The sequence below is a fragment of the Cariama cristata genome, unplaced genomic scaffold (assembly GCF_000690535.1).
Source record: "Cariama cristata isolate BGI_N322 unplaced genomic scaffold, ASM69053v1 scaffold7905, whole genome shotgun sequence".
NCBI classification, from domain to species: Eukaryota; Metazoa; Chordata; class Aves; order Cariamiformes; family Cariamidae; genus Cariama; species Cariama cristata.
Genome location: NW_009616946.1, coordinates 55,380 through 77,698, shown reverse-complemented (window position 1 = coordinate 77,698; position 22,319 = coordinate 55,380). Strand labels below are relative to the sequence as shown.

Genomic DNA, 22,319 nt, shown 5'->3' with positions numbered 1-22,319 from the left:
TTTTATATAAATATAAAATCTCAAGAATTTTTTTAATTACCCCATGTTTTCATGTTACTTTTTTCCCTCTGCTTCTATTATTTCTATGCTTGTCAGTCCTTAATGGCTCCTCAGGACAAGGACTACTGCATCCTTGAATGCCTGCAATGCACCCTTCCCATCATGGGCACAACCACAAAGAACCCTGATGGTGGAAGACTTTCAGCCATCAGTTTTATCTGGCCTGTAGACAACATGCTGAAGTGTGGTGGTAGTAGCTGTGACTGGGAAGTTAAGTACATATTAACACAATAGTGGCATCATTGATCTCTCTATTTTGAATGCCATCTTTCATCAACCAAATAACAGGATGATTTCTGAAAAAGGCAGACATGAAACAAATTCTTTTCTGTTCATCTAGGTGTTGTGCCTAGTTTTCCAGAAACTAGCCTTCAGAACAGCCTGTCATCCAGACAGCTGTTCAGGAACATTTTCTAGTGTTAAGACATGTGCCACCACTGATGGTAAAGCTTGGTTTTTCTTTAATACCCCTTTGACCTATTGAAGTGTCTAGGACGTAGATGATAGGCTTGAACCTCTTCTACTTTCTCCCTGTGACACACTGTAATGGTAAAAAACATATGTGCTTTTTCTTAGATTGGTTATAGAACATTAGGTCCTAAAGTCTTGCTCATGAAGGACCATTTCACATGAGAAGACATCAGGGTGAGAAATGCATAACGCACTTGTCACTTGTCTTTATAACTTCCTAGGAGAGTCCCAACTGTGGGATTTAATTTCAGGTCCCTTGTGCTGGAAGGCTGTGTGCCAGAGCGGTGTCCTCTTAACAGCAGAGACCCAGCCCTGTCCGAGCAATGTGCTGTCCCTGCAACAGACAGCTCTTGCACAGCTCCTTGCTGTTGGGCAGAGCCCTGTGGAGGGAAAGGGGAACCAGAGGAAGCTGGAAGGTGCAGTGGACAAGATTTTTGCTCCAGGACGGCTGACACCTTTGAGTACTCAGTGCTCCCCTGCAACCTCAGGCAGATGAAATACCTTTGGGGCTGCTACAGGGGAGACAGCCTCCGCTGGGCTGGCCGAAGGTGCTTATAACTGAAAGTCTCTCTGCTGTCTTTCTATAGGATTTCTCAAGCTGTACTTTGGAAATTGCTCTTAAAAGGTTTTGGAGGATTTGGTAGCAGATGTTTTCAAGTGATGTGCAGGCCCTGAACTAAACATTTGGCACATATTCACGTACAATTGCAGAAAGAAGTCTTGCTGGCATTGGTAATCCCCACTAGTCATGTAGTCTACAGGATCCCAAAGCATAGGCATGCAGTGAGGCATTTACTTACAACATCTTTAGCTGAGAGCTTGATCTTTGGCCCGTCTAAGCCTGTGAAAAAACTGCCTCTTGCAGAAATGCTGGGAAACAGAAGAAACCTAGTATTTGAGGAAGGAAAACAAACTGATACGCACTTTTTTATTGTAGTAATGTTTTCAGGAAGTGTTTTGAACACTTCAGTGTGATAAATGTAAGAAGTAGAGCCAATAGGTTGCCTTGCACCTTTTTTATGAAGAGGGAAATAATCAGTAGATCCTATACTCCAGGAAGCTGAACACATCAGATGTCAGCCTGACATAATGAAATCTCTGCTGTGGGCTGCACAAGAGCCACTCTGTAACTGGCAAACATCTCAGGTAGGAGTGCCTTCTGCAAGGAGAGTGTTTCAGAGGAATGAGTGCCTCATCTTTCAAGAAATTACACTGCTTAACCGGCACATTTGTTCCTCACTGTAATGCTATTGTACAGTTATCCATACTGATTATTTTCTGTCATTAAGTTAGACGTTTATTTGTGTGTTAGCAACCTGCATTTAATGTAAGAAATGTACATCTAGCTTTTATAATGCAGCCAATTTGCTTCTCAGGTTTTGGATCAAATACTCTTGCTGTAGGGCTGAAACTCATGTAAATTATTAACAGAGTTTGCAGCGGTAGGGAAATTGTCATAATTTAAGTATCAGGAATAATACGTGTAAGTTTGCAAGCTTTACGGTAGAAAAATATCTTCCTCCTAATCAGGATGAGGGTATATATGCAAAGGTAAATTAGCGGCCCAGCAAAAATCTCTGCTATTTTTCTGGGCAAACAATACAATACAGTAGTCAAATGGAAACTGTTAAACAGAATTCAGAGCAGGTTGCTGTAGCTGCTGGGGGGTTATGCTGACAAGATCAAAATGGGTAGTTTATCTGCAGTTTGTATTCTAATTTGCCTAAATTCCTGAATAATTCTAATATGATTCAGATGTGTAAGACAATTAAATGTGACGTTCCACAGCCAATAGCACAGTCTGTGTATCATCAGTAGGTTTAAAATGAGCCCTAAAGCTTTTATAAGATTTGGTGAGTGGGATGTCCCTAGGATGGCTAGAAGCATGAATTGAATGTACTGTAAATAAACTATGGCATGAAAACTTTCACTAGTACTCAGAGAGGAGAGAAAATGCTGTTAAATGTCAAAATGCTAACATTTGAATACAGTGGGTAACTCCTGCCTGACATGCATAGGGCTGGAGCAGAGAAAAACTGATTAATTCAGCCAGCACAGTGAGGGAGAAGCCTGACCCTGACACCACCATTAATTAGGAAAAATTTTGAGAGGTAAGTCAAGTTATGCTATATGTTTTTTTTATCTTTGATCTACATTTCTGAGGAGCTGCTGCCCTGGTGCCTGCTCTGCAGATGTGGGGCTCTGACACTAGGAGACACGGTGGTTTTCTCAGATCTGCTGTGTGAGCCTGTGGGAAAACAGAACTGATCCTCTCCTGATTTCCAGGCTCTATTGCCTGGACAACAGGCAGCAGACTCAACAATAATAATGGTAAACCTAACGGTAGCCTGGATCCTGAGGGTCTGGGAGGTCCCTAGGTTTGGTTGCTGTTTTATCCCTTGCTCTCTGATGTGTCTCACTTTGTTCCGTTGTCTGTCGCTGTACAATTCTAGGCTGGGATTATATACCCCAAGACATGAAATGTAAACATGCCTCTTGCTCTCTTGTACTCTTGCCTTGTCTTTTACCTTTTTTCTTTTTTTTTAAACTCTCTTTCTCCCCCCCCAGTATTCACAGCAGTGCAGTTGCTTGCATTATGCATGCCACAAATGTCAAAACCTGCCTGGACAGCCCATGGTACTTTTATCACTGGTATAATGAGGAAATGTTACTGTGTGGAGTACAACTAATGCTACAGCATCTGTATAGCAACCGAGAGCCTTAGAGGAATCATCCTAGATTTGTACTGGTGTAAATGTGATCAAAATCTGACTAACTGTCACCAGCCTCTGAAAGAGCTACTGAAAAAAAGACTTTGCTTGTTGCCATCTGTCAGCAATATTACATTCATGAAGCTTCTTCTAGACTCTTGCTAGTTAGCCACCTGCTGAAGAGAGTGAGCATGCTCTGCAATGAAGTGGGTGTCTCTGGAAAGTCTGTCTCGGATGGTAGATCCTTCCTTGTTGCCTTGTCAATAGCTGTATCAGTCCAATGAACTCTCTGAGCAGTCCTGCCTCTTTGAAGCCTTCCCTTTCAGTTTCCAGGAAGGGATATTTCTTTCCACAGTTGTGTGAAGCTTTATCCACTCATCAGGAGAATATGAAAACATTCAAAGCAATCCATAATTATCAATGTCTAGCTAGCGTGGATGGCATTAATGGAGGACGGTGCAGATGTGTCAATGTAGTTTGTGTCAAATGTTGTGATTTTTTTTGAATAGTTCTTTTGCATGGATTGATAAATAGCTTTGGCTTGCAAGCAAGTATAAATATAAATTGAAGAGTGTTAAGAAATGTGATACATGAGATGTCAGTGCCTGTAGAAACATGAGGTGAGCCCAGCTGCTCACCTCAGCAGATTCAGATTAATATCTGAATACTCTACGCCAAGACATTTGCTCTGTGTCAGTTTAAGAGGGTCTTGTAAGGAGAAAGGACTGGCAGGAGAAAGGGAGGGTCTGCAGTAATGGACTTTGTGCAAATACTGGAGGGCAGTCAAAAGTGAATGCCAGATCCCCTGGCTCTGAGGAGCTCTGACTTTCATCTTCAGCTAAGCTTAGAGGACTGGAAGGACTACGGTTGGGAATGTGGGGGCTGGAGAGGTTTCCATGAAGACTTTAGAGGCAGAGGGAGTTTCTTGGGGGCACTGGAGTGAAGTGTAGGCAACCACGTGCATGTCAAAAGAAATCATTCTAGCTGAGGTGGGTCTGCGAGAGAGGTGAACGTGCATGTAGCTGTTTAACTGCTGTTTTCAGACTTAAACTTGGCCTCAGAAAGCTGAAAGTCCACCATATTCACTCTTGACCTTAGAGAAATGAAGGAGGCAATTTGAATTTCATGCAATGTGTGAGGTATGCGTAGCTGTGTGGTGAGGTATTGTAGCCCAGGGACTGACCTATGAATGGGAAATTTTAGATTTCACATCTAAAGGGAAAAAATCTAAGAATAAGAAAACATGATATTTGGTAAATCTAGACAGGTAATGGAATATGCATGGCCTATGCAATTACAATCAAGAGACTATTATGTCAGGTACGGTATAATCAAGTAATAAAAGACAATCCATCCTTCATAAGCTTACAGGATAAAAATATAGAAGAAATATCCTAACTTTTCAGAAGGATAAAATAAAAATGTTGGACAAATTAACTATTTGACAGGGCTTAGGAATTGTGTGTGTATTTTCATGAGTTCCAAGTTAGGTAGTTTGAGTGGAAGCAACACTTTCTAAACAAAGCAGAAATTTAAAGCTCAAAGCAAAATAGTCTTAGAAGTGAGAGACAAGTGGAGTTATGAGGAGCTCAAGCAAGAAATCAAGTTTAATTGGTGCCGTCTAGAGTGCCAAAAAGTGCATTTCATCTTCATCATCAATAGAGAATGAAAGAAAAATAAAAGGCAGTCTAAACCCCTTTTAAATAAAATACTTGTTTGGGGCCCTTGCGAAGTGTGACTTCACTGGATTTGTTGTGTTTCCACACCTTGGTTTTCTGGGCTCTGAGATCTCAGTAATGAGCTGTTTACTGACATTCTTTTCAATTAGACCATTTCTCCTTGAGTAACAAATGTTCTTCTGTTAAACTGATTTAGTGTTGGGATTGTTTTTCCTTACTGACACAAGTCAGGGCGTTGTGGGCAGGACTCACTGCTCTGGCAAAAAAACCCATATTACTGTAGCTTGCAAAACATGATTTTTTTTCTCTTTAAAAAGATGAGGGGAAAAAAACCAATGAATGAGAATGAAAGAAAATAGTATCTGTTACTAAAAACCTTTCCCTGGGACTTTTTAATAACGTATCCTAAAGATCAGAGGAACACAGTAAATGTTGTGACTAGAATGTTTTACTGCAGTTTTTGTGCTGACAGAGCCATCATCCCTGCTCTGCCCCCATTCCCTTATCTATCCTGCAGCTTGTCAGGAAAATTCAAGCTGGTCCAAAACAGCAAGCTGAAGTTCTCAGCTCAGTTACATATTTTCTCTGGGCAGTTCTGTTGTGTGTATTCTCTGGGCAAAATATGAAAAAAAATTGTTTTATTGTACATGAGCACTAACGTATTAGAAATGATTTGGCATTTTAATAGTTTAGATGTACAGATTAATTTTTGAATTTTCTTCCTGTTTCAAGCCTTACCTGCCTCACCTTCAGGCTATTTTGGACCCTGAAAGCACAGGTAAGTGGGGATGAATCAGAAAATGATGATTCTGTTCCTGTGCTATAACTGGGCTTGAGAACTCAAGCTTTCATTCTTTATCTGTTTCTCAAGTTATAATATAAACACAAGGCAAAGATCCTTAAAGTCTGCTAAAACTAAAATAGCTAACTCCTTATTGTCTCGCTGGGATTAGGCATCTCATTTTTGTGTAACTCTCTGGGCTTTGGGGGTAAAAGCATTTCCCTCACTTGTGGAGGACAAAGACTGTGAGGTGCTGAAGGTCCATTGAAATAAATTGTCAAATTACGGTCAAGTGAATCATAAACCCTGATTTATCTCTCTGCTAAAAATAATCCCACCAGAGTCAACACTTGTAATCTCTCAGTTAGAAGTGCTGCTACTGTTGTCCCCACCTCCTCAGGTCAATGGCACAGTAGGTTCCTTGAGGTGAGAGGTTGCATGCTGTCGGACATTCAGTGTAGGGCTTCCTCCTAATACTGCCCGACACAACTGCTGTCCAGACTAAGAGGCTTTAGGAAAAAAGCTAAATGAGGGGTTGACTAAGAGCCCACTAAAATTCATAACCCTTACGTGCTGAGAATACTTTTTATTCCCTGTGATCTGTTTTACGATGTCACATGTGAAGAACTGGAATGGGAAAGGATGCTAACTGACAGTGACATTACAAATTTAATTAAGCTGGGACTTGCTGCTGTTTCTCTTCTTCTAAATCATAGAGCTGTCATTGCTCAGCTAGGTATAGTAAATATTGTTGGGGCTCTGCAGTTCATGTGTGTCTGTTCTGATTAATAAAATACAAAGAAAAAATCTAGATAGGTGATAAATTTAAATACGAATTCATTAAAGCTGACTTCAAAAATAAGAATTTGTCTGAATAATCATAGTTAGAGTATTAATGTATATATGTCAGTGATGGGCGTGCTGCTGAGAAGACATTTAACTCCCCTCAGGGATCTTTTCCAATGGTTGCATCTTGTATCAATCAGAGTTTTGACCCTTGCAGATAAAGACATTCTCCTTACTCTGGGATGTAGTAACTGTCTGCAGGGATGATCCTTACCTCAGCAAAGGAGGAGTGGGAGTGAGAGAGACCTTGTCACTTCCCACAGGTGTAGGATGTGGGGCCATCGGCAGCCTTGAGGAGCTCACATCTGGCAGAAAGCAGAGTGGACTTCTCTGCAGCATGGGTGCTGCAGAAGCCTGGAGAAGAGAAAGCTCAGGGGACTCTGAACAGCAGTTTTACAAAACCTGCGAGGAGGTTATCAGGAAGACAGATCCAAGCTCTTCACAGTGGTGCCTTAGACGCCAAGCTGGTGTCTAAGCAGATCTTGCGGAGTAAAAAGCTGTCTGGGGACCACTGATGGATGGTCACCAACTGAGTCTTCTGCCCACCTCTGTTGCAGATGAACATTTTACTTCTGGATCTCTCTGGAACTCTGACTTGTATAGCTAGTTGCAATTTAAGTCACGCTTTCCAAGACTTTAGGAAACTTTGACCTAACGTTACATGATGACATTAGGATCCTGTTTCGCTTGTGATTCCTAGAAAGGGTGGACTTCTTATCTGCTCTGTCCTACTAATCAGAGGTGTGTGAGGATTTGGCTCTGTGGGTATTTGTAGATGTTTTGTAAAACAAGTTACTTTAGAAAGACTTTACAAGGTAAAATTTTAATAATTCTGTTTGCACTTTGAAACTTAAATTCAAGACCTGTTTGTTAAAATTGCTTTACTGTGGGGAAATGTCATTTTAACTCTTTTGAGGCAATTAAGAGATTATGGGCTTTTGTAGTTAAAGCTCAGCATTGGTGTAGCTTGGCCTGTAAATGGTCAGTAGCTATTCATTAGAGACAAAATATATATACACTTAACCACTGTTGTAAAGGATTAGAGTATATTGCGCATACTTAGGCAAATTCTCATGGCACATAGTGGATCTACAGGTAATGGCAGATCTGTTCCAGCCACATCATATAGGACTTTGTTCAGCAGAGCACTTAAGTACACACTCCTGAGGTCAAGTTTCTCTTCAAGCACTTATTACTTCATTTAGAAAGCACATACGGAGGAATTAAGATAGACTGAGAAGTCATAATTGTGGCTTTGTCAGGGAGACAGCCCTTGGATCCAAGTGTTATAAAAGGTCTTGCACTGAGAGTGGGGAATTGCAATAGAAGCTTTCTCAAGCGAGGGGAGGAAAAAAAGACATATTTTTCCACAGAATAAAAGTGTAAAACCAGCAAGTGAAAAGAGCGAGACTCAACATCAGTGGAAGAGCATTCACTGCAAGAGCAGCAAAACCTTTCATTGTGTGAGAATTCAAGTTATTCTTTTTAGATTCAACTAAACAAAAACTCTCAATGACTAAAATAACTTTGCTAATACAGTGAAAATAAAATACCAGAGAGAAAATAATGTGAGAGAGGAGCTGGAATGAATGACAGGCTGTTAGAGAATGACTGAATTGCTAAAGTTGTTTTATAACAATGAGGTTTTTAAATAAGACATAGAGGAAAGATTGGAAAAACAATTAAAATCTTCTGATAATGTTGGTATAAGACCACATAGCCAGTAACATGCCAAGATTTAATGCATACAGATCAGCATGTCTGGCTGATGGTCGTTAGAAGCTGCTGCTTACACTGAGGACTGTGGTTAGACTCAAGGTACTTTTGTAAAGTTGCCTTGACCCTTTTCTAAAAAGTGACATAGATCTCTAAGGCTGGAAATGGGACTGCTCTATGGAGGTTACAGACTTAAAAACCCTGGTACTAAGGAGCCTCAGATCTATTGATTTGGGGAGAGACATTAGAGCCTAGCAAACCTGCAACTGAAACTCTACATAGGACTTGAAAACAGCAGAGCCGAAAACAAATCCTCAAACTTACTAGTGATGGAAGAAGACTACAAATCAACCCTACAGGGCTCAAGTCCATCATGAGCAAACCCAAAGCTCTTTTTTGAGAACATCCAGATGCTATTGTGTAAGTACTTAAGAAATTCCAGACAACACGAAAGGGAAGTATATGAAAAATACTTGCTTTTCAAATGCACTGATTTCCAGGAGATGAGCTCCCATTCTAGAAACATGGCCTGGCATTCTTTGCATCATAATGCAAACCTTTAAATTTTGTTATATGAAAACACATTTCATTTGAGTAAGGCTTTTCTTATGGACATCTCTGACCAACTACCTGCCTTTATTGAGAATTTTGGTGCTGGGAGCATCACACATGTAGTTGCTCTAATCTGTGTAGTCCCCTCCTTTCCTAGTACAGATTTTTGTACAGTGGGTTTGAAGAACTCAGTGTTCATATTAAAATATTCTGGTGTTCAGCAGAAGAAAGGTGAGAAGGGTGTTCCTTGAAAAGAATTAGAAACAGCTAGAGTCCTGAAGGGAGTATCTTCCAAGGAAAAACTGAGAGGACCACATCTGCACAATTTAAGCAATATTTAAGGAGAGATATCATAGTAGTCTGTAAGGATTACAAGGCTGTAAACATGAATGGGGGATAAGAATTTTATAGAAAAGTCCAAAGGATATCAATTAGTATTTTAAAATTAAACAAGGGGAAATTAATCTAAGTAGCTGTATAATCATGCTCTGTGATAGATGTTGGAGTGGAAATTCTTTTTAATTAAAAGTGCTGGAAGGGGGAAGGATTAGTTTGATAAATTTTCTAGTTTGGGAGAAGAAGTTCGAAACAGTTGAATTGAAAATTACCTATTTTGTGGCTTGCCATGATTTAAACTTAGACATTTTAGATATTTGTAGATTTCTAAAAAGTTTGAAAGAAAGTTATATGTGTTATTCAAAGTAACTGAGAATTTGCACTTTGTTTTAGCCTTAATTTGGAGTGAAAAAACTATTTTCACATCTGAAAAAATGCATTTGGTTTTCATGATTTCATAATGCTTGTGCACCATTGTTCCTAGTGAATTGCATCCTATTTCCCAGGTATGTTTTCTGTATTCTTACCTGTTTTAATATGTGGTTTGATATGCCTCACTCTGATCTCTTTCAGCCCCCTTTGTTTTCCCCTGGTCAGTGTTCTGTGTCATGTACATTTTGCTTTCAGTTTTTATTCATTAAAATGACACTTCTCATCTTCTGCTTCACTGCACTGTTGAGGACTTGCCACTTCTTTTCCTCACATTCTGTTCTTACTCATGGTAAATGAAATAATTAATCAAAGCAAAAGTCCTGCTAAAGGTACCTACAAACCGTGCATACAGAATTTGACTACTTCAGACATCACCTGGAAAAGCGAGGTTTTGCGGCAACATGGAGACACATTGGCATTTTTATAATGCTTAAGAGAAAATTGAGCATTTATGTCCTTGGGGAAATGTATTTCAAAGCAAATTCTCAGCCACCAGAGTGGAGGGGTCTGCGGCACTTTTCTTTGGCTGAAGATCTGTTGTTTTACATTTCTGGAGTCACTTGTCATTAAATGAATGTAAGAGTAGAGTCAAGTTCATCAAACCACACCTACTTGAATGAAAAATGGAAGTAAGCTGTTCTGAGGACGATGTTTTAAATGCTACTCTCCATCAGAAAGGTCCTAAGAAGGCAAGTGCTCTGATGAATGCCGTGGCAGACAGGTCTACCACCTCTTTCTCCTGGGTCAAAGCATATCTTCTTCTGAACAAGATATTATTGATTTGCACTCCCACCATCTACTACCTGGTCTATTTTTAACCAATTTAAATCTCCTAAAACCTCAGTGACAACTATATCTATACTTGAGCCAAACAGATGTGTCTGACGGCACAACAGAGCCCTCCTAAAATCACAGTGCACCATGGCTAGTCTGGAGAGACTAAGTGAAGAAAAATGGGTAGTTGGTTTTAAATATCTCCAGTGACATACTCCAAAAATCTTTTCCATGACGGGATTTTTTGGATGATTTTTTCCCAGTATGAAAAGTAAAGGTAAGCAAAAAATTAAGACCTCACCACAAAGAAAATTTAAAGCTATTGTGAAAACACCTGGTATCTTTCTAGCCTTATGCCTCAGGTCTCCCTCTGTGGTGGTCTGAAGAAATCTAAACCGAATCTGAAAAAAAAAAAAAAAAAATTATACTATTTTAAAGTTCTTTTTGTTTAGAAAAATTAAATCAGATCATAGTTAAATCCATAAATCTGAGAAAATTTAGGTGAATTATTTAAACTTTTTTTCTCATGTTCATAGAAAATTTGTAAATCTACTGTCAGTTTTTCTGATTAAGGAGATATTAAAATCAACACATTAGAGCTGAAGAACTTTTCTAACAATTTTGATTGATTCAGTTGAAATTCATTACAGGGTTACATATTGTTCTATAACAGAATTCATTACAGAAAAATGTTACAACGTTATAGACTATTTTACAAGGAAAACCCAGGATTAATTGGCTGAAAAGACTGATTTCAATCTACATATTAGTGCACATAAACTGGGAAAAAGAGTCAGATGAAGCATGGAAGCAGACTTTGAAACTGCAGTAGTATGAAAGAATATAATAAAACAGGATATTAAATAATCAGATGTATAATATCTAGCAGAAACTTCTTTTTGTGTAATTGCCAAAATAGCAGTTTGGTGTCAAGTAATGAATGATATTATAAAAGGATTAGTCTGATACTGTGATGCAGTTCATAAATGTCATGATTTATTGTTCAATATCTTACGTATTTTAGTTAATTTTCACTTGTATTCATTGACCAGATAAATGAATGTCTTGCCTTAGAGATTGTGTAAATTTTATATACCTGAATGAGTCAACAGTGAGTTTTTTTCGCATCTGTTTTCTATCTTAGTGTTTCGAAGGGGAAATAACAGCTTTTCTGGATCCCCAAGTCTATTTACTGCAAGTCAGAGTCTGCCATAAGAAGCAGTTGGCCTTTTGAAACTTTATTCTATGCACTTTTTATGGACTTTGTGGAATTATTTGTGACATGACCTGCCGCTGACACTGGCTGTGAGCAAGTATGGGAGCATAAAAGCACAAGGTGTATTATAGATTTTGTACTGAAATAAGCCTCACTTTAGAATTATGTTGTGCCTTACCTGTGTGATATTATTAGCTACCATTGTTCTCCACAATGCTGCTACAGATCTCAGAGGAACTGTAGGGACTTGATGCCAGATCTTCCAAACAGCACGGCAAGTACTTGCACACAATAATGGTCAAATTTTTATATTATCCACGAAGAATATGGAGAGCAGTGGGAATTGTTGATGTCAAATGCGTTAAAGCTGTGGCCTCGTGATTTAAGATACTTCTGTAGGAAATGAGCAGTTCTATAGTCCTGGTTCATAGTTACTTGCCAGGTGACTGCTTTCAGAGAATCAGCAGAAAAAGTGTATTTTCTTAATAGATGTTGAATGGTGGGTCATTACTTTAGCTTTATAAGGAACTAGTTTAGACTTCCACAGTGGTATCACTGATTACTACCACATACTGCACTAAGTAAGGCCTTTCCCCATACATGAGCTGGTAAAAGTCAGTATTTCAAGTATAGGATATGTGTTCCATGAACACAACTTAAAAGAATTATTAAATATTTATTTCTGTATTCTGCCTTTTACCAAGCAGCAATACTGAACCCAGGAAGGAAAGCCACAGGATTTGTCTTTCTCTCTTTTTTTTCTCCTCCTTTTACTATTTCCCTTCTGCTGCTGTCCAAGTTGTACACTCCTTAAAGGTGAAATGGTGAGAAACAGAAAACTCAATGGAGGAAATGCAAAAAGTACAGATAAAACTACAGCTTCTCAGTGGCAGCAGTGAAATTCTCATAGGCTACAGAAGGCCAGACTTTCCTTAAGCCTTAGAAAAATCTCTATTAGAAATACCAAGCAACATATGAAAAAAAGGGCAACTGTGGAAGATAACAGCCCTGAAGACCTAAAAGATTGTGTCAAGTATGTGTGTAATGGAGGAGGAGCTTAAGTCACAAGTCTTCAAGTAGTTATCAAATTCCCTTTCAGTGTGCAGAGCCCTGCCTAATGAATTCAAGCCTGTTGATAAACAGTTTGTTTTCCTTGTTTACTTTTCAGAGGCTGTGATTCAACACCCTGGGGCGGTGGGCTGTGAACCAGTGCTCTGGAGTTTACAAAGAAAGAAAGGCTCCTTTAGAAAGCAATCTAAACCAGCAGCTTTACTTATTAACTTTTGCTGGACTGATGCCACCCAGAGCAATCCCATGTTCTATTGTCCAGGATATGTTTTAATGAAGGAAAAAACCCACAACCCAAAGTATCTCCACTAGTGTCTTTTATTAAGTAATGCAAAATACAGTATTAATTATGACACTGCATGCATTTTAGACGATATAAATGCAAGCCTACAGAAAATGTGACAAAGAAACCCTCAATTACTTTTGAGGTAGTATACAAGGAAAAATAGGAAAGCAGAAACACAGTGGATTAAAAGAACAAAATATTAGTATCACTTTGTGCATACATTAGTCACTCATAAATACATTTGTATGAAATAACTTAAGATACAATTCCATTCTTGTTAAAAAATATACTTCTTCAAATTCACCATTGTTCTTTGTTGTGTTTTCACATGACATTTTATGGTATTTTATCAGGTGGATTTATTTTTTATCACCGCCGTCATGATTTTACCCTTTTCCTCCAAGAGTTTAGGCACAGATGGCCTCATGCACAAAAATAAATAAGAAACCTGCTTGAAGGGAAAAGAATTCTGCTCAAATAGCATAGGATAGTCTAATAAATACCATTTTTTTATAAAAATATTTCAGGTTTATAAAAGAGGGGAAGGGACGGTCTCCCATGTGGAAAGAATGTTAAGTGAAAAGTGCTGTATAACATTTTTGAAGAGATTTTGTTTTAAACATATAGTACCATTATGAATATATATTTTATAACAATCCTGTTTCTTAGAACCTTATTGTTCACTAGAAGTATCAAATGCTGTTTGCTTCCTTTTCTTTGTTGTCTTATTGCCGTTTTGGAAGATGCCTAGTTCAGAAGGGTTCCATATAATTGTGCTTTTGTAAGGCTGTCCTTCCGACTCAAACCAGTACTCCCAGTCCGTTGAAACTGCTGCTGTTTGCTGTGAACACCCGAATGGCTTCCTTGCTCCATGGAAGACTGGTGGATTTCTGAAGCCTCCACTGAACTCTGATTGAGGGACTCTGCTGAGCTGTTGGGGCTCACATCCACGTATTCTCTTTTCAATACCGGGCTATTTTCGATATTTTTGCTACTGCATAACTGGACTGTTATCCTTTCATTTTTTTGGTCTCTTGATTCTTTTGTTTTGTAAGTGGGCAATTTGTCCTGTTTACAGCTAGTGCTGATGTCAATATTCAGGCCACTGTCTGTTCTCAGGAAGCAAGAATCCACAAGTCTGCTTTGGCAGATATCGTCTCCCTCTGAGCAGCTATCTGCTTTGTAACTGGCATAGATGGGGCTTGTTCGACTGTCTCCCTTCTTAATAGGGCTGCTGTAGTACTGCTCTGAAAAACTACAGGGTGACAGCCTGCCAGCATTCCTGTAAGAGTATGCACCAATGTCCTCCACACTCAATTGCCTCCAACGCCCAGGCAAGTCTTCTTCTGAAAGGTGGGTGCTCCTGCACTCATTCCTCATTTTCTGATTTGCTAAAGCCTGCTGTGGTGTTATGGCTGAGAAATGAAAAGGTTCGTTTGCGTACGGAGGCAGATTCCTAGTAAAAGTAGGTGAGTTCTCGTTGTCGTCGGCAAGTTCCATGTGCTGCGCAGGTTTGGACTTGGCAAACCTAGGACTTCCCTGGTGCTCATAACCTGCAGGTGACTTTCTTTCAAACAGTTCATCTCGGTTGCTCATGTAGATTGCTTGCTGAGAGGCTGTCAGAGTGTTGGCTTGGGCGTTCTCCTTCTCCTCGGATGTGACGCTGAAGCTGGAATAGGAGCTGGAGGTTGGCAGAGAGGTAATGTACTCTGGGAAGGCTTCGTGAGAGAAGCTGGAATGGAAACCGTCTTCTTCAACGGTGCTGTCCATGGAGTTCTGGGACCGCAGGAACCCCGCGTCTTTTACTTGTGTGTCCACACTCTGCCTCCTCTCCCTCCTCCTCTCCTCGGGGCAGTAAAGGGCGGTGTCACTGCAGTAGATGTCCGACTTGTACTGAGGCCTTTGTCCGAGTTTTCCGGCAGAGTCCTGAAAATTGAGATCCCTTGTAGATGGGCTCGACAAGCGTGAAGACAAGCTGTTTGGATCTGGTTTTTCCAGTACTTTGGCAATGACGCAAGTGGGTATGGTATCAGCGTAAGATGTGTGGCACAAGGGGACAGAAAGACTGCACCCATGTTTTTCCAGATGGATGCTGACTCTTTCCTGAAAGTCAGATGGCAACTGTAACATAAAGAGATGGCAAAGGGGAAAGGAGAAAAGGGTACACGTCAGTACTGGTGTCTGCCTGCGCTTATACAACGTGGATAGATGAGTGCTGCTTATGACATTACAAGTATGGTTCTTTGACTAATGTGATGGCCACAATCTTTGTGCATTTCTGAAAACAAACATAATCAAATGACTTCCATGTATTTACTTAACATTTGGAAATCTTCATCTGCTTCCCCTCACGGAAAACACCGTGAAACTAAAAAGTTTCCTTCCAAGTTAATTCAGATTGGACAGGAATGATGTAAAGAATGTAGTAAACAATCTTAAAATGGCAGGTAGGGAATTCCAGCCTACATCAACACTTTCCAGACTGCTTGCATGGGTGCAGTTTGCAGTTGGGAATGTGGGGGTACAGACTTCTCTGCTGGGGTGAGGAAAGAGGAGGAAGAGGTCAGATCTATTCTGTTCTTCTTTTGCCTTTCTTCGAGCACATCTTGCATCCAAGCTGGTGCCAAATTGGCTCCTGCCCTCCAGCATCGCAGCTGATAAACAATGCCATTTGAAGAGGCAGGAAAATTGGTTTCACTATCACTTAAAGCAATGGTACTGGCTGCTACGACAGGAGTGTTCCTGTGCTGGGAAGGAGGAAATCAAACCGGCTTCCTTGCCCCAGCAATCAGACACTGCCTGTGAGATCAACCATCCACATAAGCCTCAACATGTTCCCCTCTTCCAGTAACCGCTAGCTGATTGCTTTTCTAGTTTCTTACTACATGGACAGAGATAAGAGCTAAGACCTAAATTTACATTATGATTCCTGACAAACTAGTCAGAATTAATCAATAAGTGTGTTATGCATCAGAAATCATATCGTTTTTGAAGAAAGTCAAGATCAGCTCTCTGGATGGTGATTCCACCTGTCATTCTGTCATGTAAACCAGAAAATATTGAGAGACCACATTCCTTGGTGTGGCTTTAAAGTCTGGTAGCTAATGCCTATGCAGGTATCCCCAAGCATGTTTTCTAGTGAAATGTTATCTGCCTTGCTCATTTCAGATCTCTATCAATGATCAGACAGGGCTATGAGAGAGAGCCCAGTATTTCTTGCTGGAAACCAGAAGAACTCATGTTTGGACTAAGTTTTGAGGTTGTGACTGTGATAGCTCCTTTGATATCCCTGTTGATTTATGTCACTTAGTCAGACAGGGCTATGAGAGAGAGCCCAGTATTTCTTGCTGGAAACCAGAAGAACTCATGTTTGGACTAGTTTTGAGGTTGTGACTGTGATAGTTCCTTTGATATCCCTGTTGATTTACGTCACTTAGGAATTTAGCCCTTGAGTGCTTGGTTGAACTCTGATTTACTTGGCGCTTTCTTTGTATAACTAGAAATCAAGTTCGTCTTTACCAAACAATGGGTGGTTACTGTTATAGCCCTAACAATCTCACTCCCTCCTTAACTTTGTTTCTCTAGAGAAGAGGACTCTACAAATACTGAAGTGGTGAGTCCTCCTTCTATTTTTGGCAAGAAAAATCTAAGGTGCCTGCTCCTTGTAATGATCTCATATCGTATAAGATACGGAGCTCCTCTTTTAGCTTCACTGGGCAGTTTTTAAAGTTGGTTTAATCCCCAAAACTCAATGTATTCAAAATATGGCATGTTGTGAAATGGCATTCTTGTTAATATGTGGAGTAAGATGAGTGTTTTTTTCAACCAACAGACCTTCCAGGGTATTTTGGATTAATCATTATGTTGTTAATTAGCTTATATGTCTTCCATTGGAAATAAAGAGTATGATATTGCCAGTCTGCTGGCAGACAGCAATATTAGTCATATTAAGCACAGATGCAACAAAGATTGAATAAACAGGTTGTAAAATAGGGCTGCTGTAAATTGCCACAGGAAGGAGGAAAAGAAATACAGTTCATTTAACGTGAAACTGCTGTATGGGGCAGCTATTCTTTTAGTATCCTGTAACACCACTGTTTGATCTATTTTATATGCATTATTTTGATTAAGAAAAAGAACATTATTTTCTGGGCATTGCACTGGAAACTGGAATTACTACAATGATATTGCTGTCACATTACTATATTGTACTATAGTTTCGGCTTCTGGATAATATACAATACTTTGTCAGGCAATATTTGCATTTGTAAGGAATTTATTGGCTGTAACAGAACATTCACACTTGCTGAATTAATAAATGCTTGTGCTTACAAGTGGAGATTTTGCCTATTTAATTGAGTGCATGACAGTCTGGGAAATTGTGGGGAGATCCCACATTTGTGATGGATAGTTTTCTGCAAGTGAACCACTAACTACTTTTAAGGTTGTAATTCTTGCTAACAGGTAGGTTGCTTTCAAGTGTGAGCAATGTCATGATGATTCCTGGATAAGAATTGCTAAGGGAAGTCAGTTACTAGGAAAAAATAACAGGACTGAGATAATGGTTAATTTGGAAGGTCTGTCTCTGTTCTGGAAAATCATCGCCCATTTGACAGAAGAGTCTTGCTCTATCCTTATTTGCCAGGGTTGTTTAGTGCTCTGAAGCTGTCTACTGGGTTAGAAATGGTTTATACGTTGCACATTCAATTTTGCATTATTCCATTGCAGACTTGCACAAGGCAGATCATTTGGGCTGATGTTAACCTGATGGGACCGATGAAGGGAAGGCTTTTCTCTGTGACCTTCACCAAAGCAATACACGTGAGGAAGGTGCTCTTGCTTTGCATAAGGCCTGCATCCCTAAGGACAATCTTGTTCACTAAGGTAATGTTTACCTCCCCTTTAAGGAGTCTGTTTCTCAAGTTTAGTTTCCTTGGAAGCGAGGATTATTAATTAAAGTTTACACCTTGGAAATCAATCATTCAGTGCTCTGGTTGCATTAGAAAAAGATATTTGTTCTGTCAGTCCATTTTAAAATTCATGGTTAGAAATTAGCTGGACTGGAAAATAGCTTCAGGAGGAAAATTGATTATATGAGAATCTCTGATGCCTGCAGCCTGTCATTTCCCTGATCTCACCCCTCTGTTCCTCCCCAGCATTTTGCAGTCTAGAGTTCTCAGCACTTTGGTTTTGCTAAAACCTTTATTTTTCATATAATCAGTGCGGACCCATTCTATTGGATAGCAGAATTTTGGGGGAAGAGAGTACCTCCGAGTTCCATCACTGGCTGTGATTTTGTCAGCAGCTCCCTCCTGCACAGAATACCCACAGGTGCACAAGCCCTCCTGTTGCTTAAGGGAGGGGGGGAGGAATCAAAGCCTTAAGGGCAAACAAGTTCTGGAATTGATACATGTAAAATAACCTGTTTTCCATAAAATATTTATTTCTTTGAATATTCACCAAGTTCGGTCACATTACCTCTGAAAGCTTATGTGCCCTGTCGTAATTCTTGCTGCACTGGAGCAACTGAGCAGCTAAATTGCAGTCCTTCCTATAGAGCTCCTAGAAAAACAAAAAATACCTTGTTTTCTAAAGTTTGCAAATAGCTTGCAGCTTTTAGCCTTTCTCCCATGCCTAAGCAATCTTTTAAAAATTGACTTTGAGGAAATTTGGAGCATACTTTAACTTTTAAATACACGAAGATTCCGTGTTTCTTGCACGGTCCTAAACTGTTTGCCTCTTTGCTCCATGAGAGCTGATAAAATTACTAAAAAGAAAATTTTGAGAACTGCTACTACAGAATAGTAATCTGCATTTCAAAAGATGGATACTTACCGTTAGGAACTGCACTTTATACTCTTAACATGCATGGCGCTATGAAGGTTAAAATAAACATGATCTTCTAAGCAAAAAGAAAATTTAAGAACAGACAATTTTTACTGAGTATTATCCAGATCACCACTAAAATACTACTTTAGATAATGTTTAAATAATCTTATGAGACTGTGGGAGAAATTCATTGCAGAAATTCATTGCAGAAATATATATTGTATTGTTTTTTAAAAAGAAAGCCTTTGTCTCCTTATGAAACTTTCTTACTGGTTCCTGGCTCCTTTCATATCTTGCAGAATGCAGCTATACAAATACATTAAATCTCACAGCAAATATTCGATGCTGCAGAACAGGATATTTTTACAGGGTAAGAAATTACCATGAGAATTCCACTCAGGGAAAAAGAGAATTTAAACAAGCCACTTACACTATTTTTGTATTGAATGGCTCCCACAGTCTCTTTAATGGGAAAATTCAGTACATAGATTTGCCCTTCGTCTAAATTTAATTTAGCACGCACACAACTGTGTAACTGTATCCTTCCACCAGTATCTCTGAGTCCCTGGATGTAAGAGTTGTACGTTGCTTTTCCTGATCTAGGTGCCATTAAAAAACAGAGTTGGCTTCAGATGTTGCCTTTCTAGGTGGGCATAGATGAGATAGACAAGACATAAAGGTACTATGGACACTAGGCTGTGTTATTCTGTAAAAATTAGAAAATTTTTATAGAGAAAAGGTGTTGAATACTGAAGTGATTTGAATTTTCTCTGGCATTAATGTTATAATTTTATTACATGCAGATTTTTACTGTTCCACTTGTTCTTTTAAAAACTTATAAAGAAATTTTCTATGAAAAGGAAAGGTGGAAATTCCCTCTGTTTAAAAATACCATTTAAAAAGTTTTCTATAATAACAGGTGCAACAAGATGTTCCTGGAATCTGTGAGGCGTGGGGGTAGGAAATGTAGTTTTCCTATGATCATTAGTTCATTATATCTTCGTATTCAAGGGCCTTTAGATACTCTTGGATTATGGGAGTTTTTTTTGTGTCTGCATGAGATTTAAACATGCTACTTCTGCCTTAAATGTACTGGGGAGACACATTCATTCATGTAGGTCTTAAATTTTGTATTAGTACACATTATTTTTATTCCTGAAAACAGATGCAAACAGTAGGAATCCAAGAATTCAATTTAGAAGCAAAATGTCTTGCATATGCATGTGATTCTGACATGTTACATGCACATTAAACACAGAACATGTTGCTACACAATGTATAGCACAGACAAGTACTCCAAGTCCCATATGGCATTACCAGGCACACAAAAATGAAATCACTCCAAAACCTAATCCTTTCTTCAAAAGCTTTGTGCCTTTGTTTCTGTGAATTGGTTGTCAGGGAGAGTACAAAAAGCATTTCTGACACTTTATTTTTAGCAGCTTTAAAAATTACTACAGAAAAATCACATGTGAGTTAAATGTGCCATGTGTACATTGTTCTCAGCATGCCGGGACATGCCATGCAACTGGAGTGACTTTCTGTTCTTTAATGTTTATCTGAATAGAAACTAGCCACATTTGTGGCAACTAGAACACTAATCAGTAATTGTTTCCCATAGTCTAAAGCATGTTTTTGCATCAAAAGCGTCATTTTGCATATCTGTCAGAAGAATAAGGGGAAATATATTTGAAGAAAGAAATATCGGCAAGACAAAACCAAGTTCTCCCCATGTAGGATTCTTCAGTTTAACACTGTCTCTACTTATTAGATATAATATTAATGGTTTGATTCATAGTTCTTTATTTTAAAATTTGGAATTTAACCTTTAGTTTCATTAATGATGCTATATAACTAAGGGCATGATTTTGTCTGTGAATTGACCTCGAGTATGAAGAAGTGGTACTGCTAGTTGAGGCTTCTGGACCATAGTCTAATGTTTAGAGTAGTTCAGAATAATGCTTGGAAGCATACTCTGAACTCCAGTCCAGTCTAAGCCACCTTTTAAAAACTATGAATATTGAAAACACTTCTTCAAATGTGGGCTCAAACCTGACTCCATGAAGTAGTGTAATTGCATGCATACTTATTGGGAGAGTTTTATATTTTTTTCCCCCCTCTGTTTAAAATCTGAAATAACTCCACTGATTTCAGCTGAATTAGTCTGGATGTGTACCTGTGCTTCTAAAACCTGAATGTAGCCCATTGCACTTACCATGTTCCATTAGTTATAGATATTGGAGTTATGAAGCAACTGCTATTTCAACACAATTTCTATAAAAGTAAAGGGTCAGATTGTGAACTCTTTGTTTCCGCTGGAAAGCTATTTATTGCATAGGCCCAATTCACATCAACAGGTGTATTAATGGGGTCAAATGCTCCCTGCTATGATTAAGAGTTCATATGAAATATGGGAAGATTGAATGTAAGATGCTGAAAAATAAGCACTAACAGAAACATGTCTTCTGTAGATGAATTTTTTATTAAGTGTCTAAGGAATGGCACAATAATGAACTAAATGCCTGCAATCTTCCTGTCTTTGCTGTCTTTTTAGGTTTGTCCCTGGAAGGATTCCATGAGCTTGGTTGCCGCTGCAGTACGCACACCAGTTTTCAGCTGTGTTTAATGAGATGCAGGGTGATCATTGCCAGAGATGTTCCCTGTTTTGTTCCACACAGAGACAGATAAATTGTTTCACATGAACCACAGCTGGGCAAAACCTTGCTCCTGCTCCCTGCAGTAATCTGAGCGACCAGGTTGGGCCAATCCTACCCTCTGCTAGTAGAGCTTACTTGTCCTAGGCATCCCATACCATCAGGTATACGGTTGGACTTGATGATCTTTGAGGTCTCTTCCAACCATAATGATTCTATGATTCTATGATTTCAGTGAGCAAAGATTGAAAGATTAGAGGAACTGCAGGAAATGTAGAGCTCTACACTGTGCCTAAAATCCTTATGATGAATCCTCACTCCCTAGAAGTGTCCATGCAATAGCCCTGAGCATGTTCTTGCACCAGTTTTCTGTACTAGATGGAAACCGATGGCAAAATCCATGTGGGAATACTGCCATTTCTTAGAATATTTTTTTCATTAGTTTTAAGTTAGACATAAGGAAAAAAACATCAATTAAAAGTCTCACCCCAACCCCATAGCATAAAGAGAGAGGAATTTACAAAATGATGGGAACAATCAAAAATTAATTTTAACTGTCAAGGTGACAAGATACATTTTACATAAACAATAAGAAGTTATTCTATAATTTCATGGGAAGTGCATGGCCTAATTTATTTCCGAATATAATCTCAAGATGTACCCATAATTAAATACTTACATTGTCTTCTGACAACTTATCTATTGTCACCTTGGCCTCTATTAAGTGATTATTGAGTGCAATTATTTCATGGCTCAAAGCCCGTTTTTCCTCTTCGTAATGTTGACCCTGTGTAAAAAATGGAGTAGTCAGTATTTTTTCTACTGTCAGAATATTTCTGAAAAAAGCCCAAAGGTTGATGTTGCTCTCAAATCCAGGTAAAAGCACAACAGATCAATAGTATTTTTTT

The 22,319-nt window shown here is 39.0% G+C and overlaps 1 protein-coding gene across 1 annotated transcript in view; it reads right to left on the bottom strand.

The window, feature by feature from the left end:
* Positions 1 to 13,675: 13,675 nt before the first annotated feature.
* BEGAIN (brain-enriched guanylate kinase-associated) overlaps positions 13,676 to 22,319 on the bottom strand; it is a gene marked incomplete at its 5' end in the record, with an annotated part of 59,926 nt that continues 51,282 nt past the window's right edge. The window contains 3 exons of the mRNA XM_009700341.1: positions 13,676 to 15,049; positions 18,407 to 18,490; positions 22,091 to 22,198. Of these exons, the coding sequence (XP_009698643.1) occupies positions 13,676 to 15,049; positions 18,407 to 18,490; positions 22,091 to 22,198 (1,566 nt within the window). The remainder of the gene's footprint in view (positions 15,050 to 18,406; positions 18,491 to 22,090; positions 22,199 to 22,319) is intronic.